At 40.0% G+C, this 12203-nt stretch overlaps 1 protein-coding gene across 2 annotated transcripts in view; it reads right to left on the bottom strand.

Annotated features, from left to right (window-relative positions):
* Positions 1–2224: 2224 nt before the first annotated feature.
* The window catches only part of INO80 (INO80 complex ATPase subunit), a 53301-nt gene continuing 43322 nt past the window's right edge, over positions 2225–12203 (bottom strand). The window contains exons 29-35 of one of the 2 annotated variants that reach the window (XM_005143931.2): positions 10143–10301; positions 8717–8819; positions 8062–8150; positions 7091–7246; positions 5828–5987; positions 4823–5041; positions 2225–4254 (exon numbers count right to left, since the gene is read on the bottom strand). In XM_005143931.2, coding sequence (XP_005143988.2) covers positions 4037–4254; positions 4823–5041; positions 5828–5987; positions 7091–7246; positions 8062–8150; positions 8717–8819; positions 10143–10301 — 1104 coding nt within the window. In that variant the 3' untranslated portion in view covers positions 2225–4036. The remainder of the gene's footprint in view (positions 4255–4822; positions 5042–5827; positions 5988–7090; positions 7247–8061; positions 8151–8716; positions 8820–10142; positions 10302–12203) is intronic. The other variant, XM_031044523.2, reaches the window with a different exon arrangement.

The raw sequence follows: 12203 nt of genomic DNA on the forward strand, positions 1-12203 counted from the left end.
TAAGACTTTAACAGCTCTAGGTGAAATCTGTCCTGCAATAACCAGTTTATCTCCACAGAACAGGATCTAGCAGCTGACTGAATGAGGAGGACAACAGACTTTGACCATTGATAGAAAATTGTTTGCAGGGTAATTAATCTCCCCTTGATTTAGATAAGGTGGACTCCAATTGATAACACAATAATTAAAAACAGATGTTAAAAGAATTCTGAAGGCACCATGAAACCAAGGAACCAAACCATTTGTAAGAAATGGTTTAAGAGTTTGTGTGCCAGGGACAGCGCAGCAACTGTACAGCCAGAGGAATTCGAGCACAGTGGGATGCAAGTCCTTGTCTCATATACATGATTTTGAAGAGGAGTCTAGAGGATGCTGGAGTGCTCTACTTTTATAACATCATAATCCTACATGCTGGCTTTCACAACCTGTCTGTGCTGAGCAAGGACAAGCTTTCCCCTCACTTCTTCAATGCATCACTTGGCTTGGGACTTCTTCCCTCCCAGCTTTTTCCTTGGTTTTGCCATTCTTTAGGGTACTGACGATGAACCACATGTAGAGAACACATAGGGCAAACTGCTTGGGTGCTCATAATGGTACATTTTACCAGTGGCCTGGCTGGAATGTCTGGCCCACAAGCTTAAGGGTTAAATTCAGCATCCTTTTCCCCCATCTCCAACTATCCTGCAGTATTTCTTGAGAAAAGGAATGGTTTCAATCACTTTTGCTTTCTGCAAAACTGCCACTGCAGTCTTCAGTCTTTAAGACTCAATTTTGTCACTGCTTGGTAAGACTCTGTAACCATGTGTGGCAGGAGGAAGAACAGGGGTTCCGGGGACCCTTCTGAACTAGACATCCCATGTAGGCTGAACTACAAAAATGTGTTGTGAGCGTGGGACAAAACAGCACCTTTTAGTTCCAACTTGTCAGACGACCTAAGAAAATTATCACTTTTAATTGTCTTCAACAGTAGTATTATGCAGTGAACTGTATTTAATAGCTTTGTAGTAACTGACGAGTAAAATGCTGTAATCAAATAGCAGGAGGAATACCCAGCATGCCCAACATCCCCCAAACATACCGACATCTAGGTTCACCATTCCAGCTTAAAACACAAACTCAGTTCATTCAATATTCTCTTTCTGCCACTAGCAAATACCTTGAGGTATTGCAGGAAAGTGACTTTCTGCCATCAATCCCCAAGACGAGCACACAACATGCAGCTGTAGTGAAAAGCTGCTCAGACTGAAACTTCGAAGACCAAACCTTCAATGTGCATGCCCATTTTACTCACTTCAACATAAGCATTTCCCAGTGTTGATCACAAAACTACCTCCACTTCCTTCAAATAATTCCCCGTCTTTATCTTTCTAGCAGTGATTCCTTCTTCAAATCAAGAAATGAGAACAGCCATTGCATGAATTCGTCCTAATTCCTTGATTAACATCACAGAATCCCAGTTCTATGATGCACAGTACAAAGAATGAATCTGTTTAAATATTTACAGAAACTGAACTGGGTATGATCTAGCAGTTCATTCACTTCACTGCTGCATTCAACCTTCCTCAACTTTTGAGCCTGACACAAGCTTCACAAGCACTACTTTTGTCATAACTTGTGATGCCATTTGGTATTTCTTTTGAAGAGTAAATGACTTTAAATCTATTTTCATATTATCAGTTTTTAAAATAGCAATAATTTAATCTTCCAAAAGAACAGCATGCAGCAGTACATATTACATTTTTGCAATGTTTTTACCTTACCAATTCTTTTTTCCTCTCTACTTTGGATTACAAATTGATGCAACTGTCCAGCAGCTTGAAAATCAAAACTGCACACAAAGAAGTAATTTCTACTTCCACTAAAAAAAATAAGGGGAAAACAAATGAACTGTAGAGAATGATGTCCCAAAACCATCAACTGTATTGAATTCAACCACTGTAGTTCAGGTACTGTGTAAATACACATCTCACACTTGCTTCTGTTTTTTGTGATGAGCTGCACACCTACTTCAAAATACAAGACAACTGGTGAATATAGACATTTGGTAAGGGTACAACTGTAACTGAAAGATTACCAACATGATACCTGGAGGGATGTAGACACTCCAGAGCATTACAGTGAGCAGCACACATTTCCAGATGCGTTTCCAGATGCACCCCCTCCGTGCTCTTTCCTAATCTTCTCATTCACACAACTACATGCATAAAAAACGCAAAGACACTGATTTACATAAAATTATCTCACTCCATTTTATTTAAGATTTTCTTCTCCAGTTAGTAAAAGAAAGATGTGTCTCTCTTTATACATATGTACAAGTTCAGTTATAAAAATAGACAGCACATTCAAAGAGAAAAAAAGGCTTGGCATTTGTCTGATTCCCTCTAAATATCATATATACATGTGAATAAGAGGGGAAGGGGGAAGTCTTCATGAGTTAATTAAACATACCTCCCCCTCAATAATCCCCTGCAAATCTGTTTAAAAATCAATCTAAGCTCAGTTCTGCTATTTTCAGGTGTGCAAATTAGAGGCAGAGCCAACAGGAAGCACTTGCTCCACACTGTAGGACGCCAGGCAAAGGATTTGGGGTTGGAAAAAAATTATAATTATAATAATAAAAATAATAATGAAAACAAAAAAAGTAATCTTTCACTGTCACAGCCCAGACCTGCAACTCAACTCACTTCTCTCTTAAGGGATGAAAGTGCCCTGGCAGAACAGCCTTTTCATTCAACGTGTCAGACAGAAGAACTGCCCCACACCTAAATCTCAGTGCAATGCAGACAACACTTACAGCAAAGCAGGGGGCTACAGGGGGAGCTGTGCATTGAGAATGGAGAAGGAGCAACCAGAGACTGAGAACACAGATGGGCACTGGCAGCGCTGCCTTCTGTCAGCCTCATGGAACACAGTTACCGGTACCCGCACACTATGATGAGCTCAACCAAGCCAGTTTGTGTGATGATCATAAAGGTGAAGGGAAAACACACTGGAAGAATAGTCAGGATGGCTGGGGTAAGAGACTTTTCTGCAGGATTTGGCTGCAAGGGGGAATGGCACAGTTCTCTATCACTTTTTGTTGCTCCCCATGCAGCACTGCAAGCCGCAGAACCGCACCCTGCTATGGCTCAGTGAGAAGAGCAGCAGCAAACTCTTCCTCGGCACTTCAGCTCTCCATCTTCTCAATATTTGTACAAATAGAACCTTATTTTGTTTCTAAGCTTTCAAGAGTTCTGCACACCTCAAAAGTGAGAGGAATCATTTTGAACACAAACGTTTGTGCTGATAACTCTGAAATGCAAACCAAAAAACTGGCAGCTTCTATTCTGTGAAGCAGAGGCAGTGCTGCTGCTCTCACTAGGCCTCCCAGTCTCCTCTGTATTCTGCAGTTCTGAGCCTTCTCCTGACAACTGGTACTGAAGAGAGACCACTCCCTGCAAACCCCCTGAGACACCTTCCATTGCATTTCAAACTTTTAAAGAACCCAGAGGCCCATGCTAGAAGAATACAAGATTTTTTTTAATCACACATCATCTTCAGCTTAGCCCTCAGTTACCCCTGCATGTACACACTGACCAGCTGCCAGCATGGAATCATCTTGCAACTCTACAGGAAACTCCAGGGGTTCAGATACCAACTTTCGTAAGATAAAACAAATGCTGGGTTTCACCTCAAACTACAAGAGAGAAAGTACATTGGTGTGACTTCAAGCACACACAGAGCTGCAGGATATTGCATGGAGGAGCCAGATGCTTTCTTGGGAATCTGTGTCAGATGCATCAGTAAAACACAAACTGACACTCTCCCAGTTACCCCAGACTCCTCTCCCTCCTTCTTGCAGTGTCTGCAAAGATAGTTTTTTGGAATACAAATAATCAAAGTGCTCACATAAACCACCTGCTCCAATTGTGCTTTGATTTTCTTTTCACACACATGCTGGACAGCAACAAGGCATTCGTCTGCATGCCTTCAACTGGCAGGGTGGTCTACTCTGAAAGCCAACACAGTTCAGACAAGCTTTGGGGGTTCAGTATTACTACCGACCACCTGAGGTGTGGGCACCTTTGCTTTGCTTCCGAATTGGAGTTTCTGATATGAGACTGCTGGTCAGGTTTAAGCTTTTGGGGGTCCCACACACACTGTTTCCTTTGCTCAAAGGGGAACTCAAAGGAGAAGAGGCGCTTGAAGGTCCAAAATCTGCAAGTCCAGAAGGCCGAATAATTGCTGTTTGCAGAGGGCTATTTGCTGACATGCCTAACAATGGAAAAGAGAATCAAATTCCATGTGAGCATATATTCCACTTATGATTTCCCCAACAACAAACAATGTATTATCTGTCAGCCCTAAGACCACCATGTATACAAGATTTATGAGAGTTTAATGAAGAGATAAGTCCTTAAGATATAAACCATCTTGCAGTCATACCCTGGGCCACCTGCCGCTGGTGTTAAGCTGAAACTCCATCACCATGAGGCGATGGAACCTGATGCTGTAACTTCAATGTAACAGCAGTGCAGGAAAGCCACAGTCATACCTATGGGATAAACATCACTATCCAATTCATCTGGAAGAAAAACTTTTGGTATGAGATAATTCAAGGGGCAGACAAAACTTCTGCAGGACTAGCCTCTCAAGGTCATCTGTGGTGAAACTAGCTATCCACTCACACCACTGCCATGTCACATTGTGTATTGCCTATATCTCAGAATATAATGGACAGGCAATACCAACAATACAATGTTTTTTATCTGTTTTGAAGGCTGTACACAACAATCACCCCAAGTCATGTGGTTGGTTCTGCTGCCTCCCCTTCCCCACATACCTTTTGAGACACTGTACCCGTATGCTGCATATGCAGCTGCTGAGGCTGCTGCTGCTCCTGCTTTGGCTCCTGCCATTGCAGCTGCGCTTCCCGCTATTGACTTCCGGCTTCTGCCTTTCCCTGTGCCGCCTTTTGAGCCACCGCTTGAACCTTTAGGACGACCCCGGCTTCGATTTGACTGGCCTCTCCCAGTGAGAGAAGCATCTTGCATTGAAACACCTTAACAAGAAAAGAAGGTTATAACAATAACTGCTATAGTATTTCTGGTGACTCACAAGTGAATACAGCATCATAACTATCTGCCATTGACATTAGTACTGCTCCTATCAACTGATACTTTTCATTTACATTAACAGGAACACTGTTAGCAAGCAGTGATCGCATGAAAAGAAAGTATGTATACAAAGATTCACTCTTCATTAACCACATTCTCACAAATTCCAAGTACTTATCATTATTATGAATCCAATCTACAAATAGGTGGAGAATTCTGGGTTCTACTTCAGGATGAAGCATTTTCTTACTTGAAGACAGATAGAAGTTTCTTCCATATGCTCTCTCTACAGAAACTCACCAAAAACTATGGCTCTACTCATGTCAGTGTAGAAAACTATAGTAGTTAAAAGCATCCACCGTTATTTAAAATTACAGCTGCTCCAATCACCCACTGGAAATAGAGTACTAATTATTAGCTCAGCAGCAAATTCAACAAAAAGCTTAAAAATTAATAGTTCTGTGGCTGTCTGTAATTTGGTAGTATGAATGTAACAGAAAGAGCGCCCTCCGTAACATAGGAACAAAGGACAACACTTTTAAGAGTAACTAATACAAAAGAGAGGAAAGCATGGTGAATGAGACTATAAACACATTTCCTATTTAATCAGAAGTAATTTCTCAATGAAGAGGCAATTTTTTTCCCCCATTCTTGTCAACCACGCATATACTCTGGTTAAAACATAGAACATGTATAGCCTAGCCATACTAAGTCAAGACAAGAGTACTGACCATTCACGGTATCTGAAACTGAGCCAGTAATGGAAGCAGGAGAGTTTGTTGCCCTTGACTGAGGTGCTGAAGAAGCTGGATCATCCACAATCACAAGCATATCACTACTGCTCTCATCGGGAGGGATAGAGCCCATGTGTAATTCACTGCTGATGGATATCTAAATATGACAGAGAACAAAGCCGTTAGTTTCTCGTGTTAGGAAAGGGCATGGTACAGTAATAAGATGATCTTTAAAAGACATACAATCACAAGTAATTAACTGGTACTTCTGTTCTCTCTCATTTTCTCTATGTGAGGCTATATAATCTGCCTAATCACACCACACCCTCTATTTACACGCTGAGCAGCAGTAAAGACCTCCAGGAGCTACATCATTCCAATTCATGAGAGTACATGTTAAGAAGCGGGAGACTAATGGGCTCATCAGAGGTTTAAGGAAATTGCTGTTCAACTGTGTACCTGTTCAACTGTGTACCTTCAATTGCAAGAGAGAAAGCGATAGGATTCTTAACCTACTGTTACTGCTAAATAAAAAAACCTTGGTCAATAACAGAATACAACTTGGGAGTCTTAATCGACATGGTATAGAAGAGAATGTATTTGCTGCCTAAACCAGTTTGCAATTCTTTACAAAAAGATGAAGTAAAATAAGATGTGTGCCACTGAGAATTTACAATTTAAATTCCAGAGGAAAAAAAAAAACAACCCCACAGTAATTCAGAATCAAATAATGCAGCAGAGGAGACATAGATGAGACTAGCAAGGAGTACTTGCAAAGAACCTGAACATCAAGCAGCTATTTGGGAGATACTGTTTAGTTCAGGAGCTGACAGACACTGTTCTTGCTATGGAAGGTGTTGGTATGGGAGAAGGCACATGGTTATAAATGTAAGCATGACAAAGGCAGGGAAAAAAGGGAGAAAAGAATAGGAAGTTTCCAGGACTGCAGATGGAAATGGAAAAATTTCAGCCGCTGAAATGAAGGAGTCAGGGCATGAACTCATTGTAAGAAAACAGGGGCAGACTGAATGAAGATGGAATAATGGAATGTCCAATAACATGAGGTGCTGTAAGACAACTTACTAGCAGCTGTTATGTTTTCAGTATATTTCTTTCATTTCCATGGTTCACCTTTAAGACGTTTCACTTCCTCACATACTCAAAAGTTCTACACTAGCTGAAATAACTGAAAGTGATAATCCTACAGGATGTAAGGCCACAACTGAGACAGAATATGTTTAAAGCAGCAGTGAGTCTTACCTCACTGAAAGGGCTGGGCATGGCAGAGTCTACACTAATGAAGGAGTCATCCCCATCAGCAGACAGGTTGGAGTTATCAGCTGAGGGAACAAATGGGATGACAAGGTTCATGCCCTCTTTCTTTCTTTTCCCATCTAATTCATCTTCCTTCTTCTTCTGAAATAAGTAAAGCAATACCAGGAATGAAAAAGAGAGTAAAACAGAAGAAAGAGAATAAGCAACCCAAAATCTCAACATCTAATGCAGCATTATAACTGAAGGAATGCCATGTCCAGAATTTCCCAAAACAAGTTTCTGAAGGTCACAGTAACAGATGCCTTAATGGCTCCTTCTTTAGATTTAAGCAGGGGGTATTTTTCAGTCATTTCCCCCTCCCCCCCATTCCTGTAATAGCTGGAATAATAGAGAATTACTATTGGAGAATTACTTTGATTCCCATTACCTTTTGGAATGAGCTTGAAATTATTTACCATTACACAACCAATTCTTTTTAAAGATCTTTTTAAACCAAAGTGACCTTACTTTTTTCCACAGAACCCACATGGCTATATGGGTTTTATCTGTGTTTGGTGCTTCATGTGGTGCTTTTTGTCCTTGCAGAACAAAATCTGGATTAAGTCACCATTTTATATGCCACAGAATGATCAGTTGATCACTTTATTTTTTCATGTATGAGTCCCCAAATTGTTTGTGAACTACTGGTAATCACTAGTGTTGGTTGGGTATGCAGTACTTCCTTAGTTTTCAAGTTGCTAATGATTAAAATACAGATAACTATGCATTATGTGTTTTGTAATATCCCTCTTCTGCAGAAGGAAGTGCCACAGATTGATGTTCAGTGGTGAAGGGAAGAAAGCTTTACTCTAATATTAGACTGCCTTTGCATAAAATGTTTCCAAACCATGTAACAGTGAGTCTGAAGCTCTTCTGGATCTATCATTGCCACAAGCAACCTCTTTGCATTAAAGTACCTTTTCAGCATATTTTTCCCTTTTACGTTTACGCTCCTTCACACGATTTGTTTCCTCTTGCTGTCGCTTCTCTTCTTGGCGCTGACGCACTGTCAGAAAAGAAATACAAAGTTGTTCACCACCATAAAGATATTTCATATCCTTTTGTGAATCCTACAAGAATTTCCAGTTCTAACAGAACTGTGAATTAAAGTCAGCTGTATTAAAACTAAAACACATTGAAAACAATACTGTATTAAAACTATTTGCATCCAGATTACTAAAAAGTCTTACAGTGAAATCCTTCTTTCAAGCAACATAAAAGCATACAAACAACTTCAAAGGTACAATAAAATACAGCATTTTTACTGGTACTATTCTTGTCATGACCTACATAATTCTTGTTAAAGCTCTGTCATTCAGGAACAATGTAATGATCCTGAATGAGTGCCAATAAAAACTTTATCACATCATCATGTCTCTCTTGCACAACTTCATCTTTCGGCTCAGCAGTGATATGAAACCAGCTTGTACTAACAAGAGTTGGCAATACAAGAAGAGCCAGGAAACAGAAGTTGTTATCAGCAATACATGTGTTTGTAGAGATAAAAACACAGATTTCATAAGCTAATGAAGTGGAAGATGGGGAAAATGCTGCAACATGAATTTCACATACATTTCTTTTCTAGTTCCTCGTCATCCAGCAGAAGGCTGACCACTTCTTTTGGCTTCAAGGTGTCAGGTTTGAAATTGCCACCTGAAATCACCATTCGTTGGATCTAGAATGGAAAAAAAGGGAAGAAAAAAAAAAGGAAAAATTACTCAAAAGAGCCATGAACCATTCTCACTACCCTTCACTGAAAGCCAGCCAAAAAAAAGATGCCAGGGCATCTGTGTAAGTCAGAATTGACTCAAATTCTCTTTTTTATCAAAGTTAGTAGCAAAATTTCAGGGAAGATTTATTAAAAGTATAATTAAGAGTATAAAATATGAGAAACAGCCAAGCTAGAAAGCAGAAAAATGACATCCCTTGTGAAAAGTTTTACTTCATCTAATGCACAATGGACTAAACAACAAATTATAACAGTATTAATATACTGAACAAAACAAAAAAACCCCCCACAATATTCCTGTCAGGTCTACATTACCAGTTCAAATTTTCAAGTAATCTGCACAGAGGATCATGCAGATCACATTCTTAAAGGGTACAACATTTTCAGTCACCTTGACTGAAAGCTAAATCTCATATTGGGTCGGTGTCTCAGTTTCAGGAATTAATTCAACCTCTATTACTGCAACGACATATATAAAGAAACCCCAACCCAATGAAGAAGAGCTGTAACTTAGCAAAGGAGAACAAGCTTTAGTGTAAGCAAATTTTGATGGTATGGATCCCCAGCAAAAAGACTATGATTTTTTTTTTCCAGGTTGGTGTCAGGTAACTCTAGTGCAGTATCCTAGAGAAAATGGCCAAGCCACAACAAGGGAAATGTGAATGCATTCAGCTGGAGATGCTTCAGTTGCTGCAGCACCATGACCAGAATTTAATTGAAGACAAAAGCTAAAAGAAACCTCGTGTAGACAAAACATCTTCATGCTGTATACAGTATACCTGCTGCTACCAAAGAAAGAAAATCCGCTTCAATTTTTCTTGCCAATAAAGATTCACAAGGTTTCAGGTTTCTAATACACTTACTGCTTGACGCTGCAAGACACTGAGCATTTCTGGCAACCCTCCCACCTCTAATGATTTTCACTTGATTACCTTCCAAATTTCTTTAAAATATCAGCTGGGATGTAACAGTTTAACATGAGAGGAATCAGTAGCCCTGACACAGCAAAGATAGATGCTCTAGTCTTAAAGAAGCCCATGTCGGTTTATTGCATTATAAGAAATAGCTTCATGAAGTCATACTGTGAATGATTAGTTTCTTCCTAGTTCATATAATGCAGCTGCAGTGCTGCTGTGCTGGGGACACAGATTCATTGTGTGAACAAAAACTTCCAACTTCTCTTTTGTCTCCCTACAGATACCTTTTCTGTTTCTTTACTCATTTTGATACCATTTCTGCAACTTCTTCCAGACAATTTCTTATTCCTACCTCACTTTTTTCCTTAGCCCTTTGTAAGATGCGCTCCTCAATGGTGCCTTTACATATCAACCTGTACACAGTGACTTGTTTTGTCTGACCCAGCCTGTGTGCCCGGTCCATGGCTTGCTGGTCTACTGTTGGGTTCCAATCACTGTCATAGAAAATCACCTGCAAAACAACACCAAAACAGAAAGGATTAAATAAATCTATACATTTACAGCACCCTAAATAGAAGAAAATCCAATATTCTGATAAAATATGTCTCACAGAATTATCCCCCCTCTGCAGGCTGTAATAACCAAGCTTTGCCCAGTCCTATAAAGTCTTTTCCATTGCATTTCAGATAAATTCAAACTAATTGACACTGTAAATGCTTCAACTTCCACAGGATGTCTTCCATATCTTCTTCAAGAAATCTGCTTCAGAGGCACAAAATTCCTATATTGCCCACCACATTAAATCACTGTCATGTCATTAATTATAGGCTTGCCACACCATGAATCCATTTTAATATTACTTATCTTAAAAAAAACAAAGCCCATCCACTTAGAATTTCACACAAAAGTAATATTCCCATTTATTTTTCTTTCAAACCTGGATAAAGTCTAGTCTAGCACTTCTGGTGCTTTTACTACAAAAACCTGAAATGCCGCATTGCATCCACATTGCCCTGTCATTCCAACAGTACTTTATACACAGGAAGTGCACAACCCAAAACCACTTAAGGATAAATTTGGACACCAAAGTACTGAGAAAGCTACAAAAACACAGAACTCGTGTTTTTGTACCAGCAACGCTCTTGTGAGGAGCCTGCAGGAGCATGCCTGAGCTTCCATCTGCTTATTTCCTCTGCTGAAGCAACTTCAATCGAGACAACTTTTCAGGTTTGAAATGCTACAAATACTTGGCTTTCTTCTGATTTCTTGTAAGGGACAGGAAGATATGATGGGGTATTTCTAAAAAAGAATTATGTAATGTTTTTGATTCAGAGTTCTTTGGCTTTATGGGACTAAGGACTACAGGCTGTCCTGGGGTCAAATCTGCATGCACACAAGGTATTGGGTTAGAAGCACAAGAATAGCTGATACTGCAAAGATAAATGGGTCATGTAAGTCAATATTCCTTCCCTAGTGATTAGTGACAGCTGCTCCAGAGTGCAAATCCTTGTAATTCACCTAAATCAGTATGTCTTTACACCTCGAGTGAGTAAGGGGGAGGACAAATTTATCCTTCCCAAGTAGCTGATATGCAACTACAAAATACATTGTACTTTTAGAGGCATTGCTTCATTCTTCTGTGCACAGGAAAAAGCATAACCAATACTTGTCCTACTGATGTCTTTAGAGCTGAACCTTAGAGCAAACAGTCACACATGAAACAGCATTCACTGTATGAAAACGTCAAGTGCATCTGTAAACCCCTTCAGTCATCCCTCCTTTCTAGACTCTGGTACTAAAGTATGTGTGGAGAAGAAAGATACTTCCAAATACAATCCAAAACTGTGTATCATGTGTCCAGTATTTTACAACTTTATCATCAAGGTAATACTACATTGTAATTATGATCAAAGCAAGCAAGGTTATGCAATTTCATTATGTGGATGGCTGCACTGAAAATACTGAGCAGCATGGCTAGGAGTGCTGACTTTCATAGAAGTAAACCAATTTTCCTACATAAAAAGTGAGGCTGGGAGGCAGGACATGAGCAGCTTGGGAGGAATGGTGGTTGTACGCATATGAGGCAGGAAAAGCAAAGAAGCATTTATACTGAAAACTATATACTATATATATAAATACTGGGGTATTGTGTGCAGTTCTGGTGTCCTCAACATAAAAAGGACATGGAACTGTTGGAACAAGTCCAGAGGAGGCCATGAGGATGATCAGGGGCTGGAGCTCCTCCTGTATGAAGACAGGCTGAGAAAGTTGGGGCTGTTCAGCCTGGAGAAGAGAAGGCTGCATGGAGACCTCACAGCAGCCTTCCAGTATCTGAAGGGGGACTATAGGGATGCTAGGGATGGACTATTTATTAGGGACTGTAGTGACAGGACAAGGGGTAACGGGTTAAAAT

Source organism: Melopsittacus undulatus, chromosome 4 (genome assembly GCF_012275295.1).
Source record: "Melopsittacus undulatus isolate bMelUnd1 chromosome 4, bMelUnd1.mat.Z, whole genome shotgun sequence".
In the NCBI taxonomy this organism is placed as follows: Eukaryota; Metazoa; Chordata; class Aves; order Psittaciformes; family Psittaculidae; genus Melopsittacus; species Melopsittacus undulatus.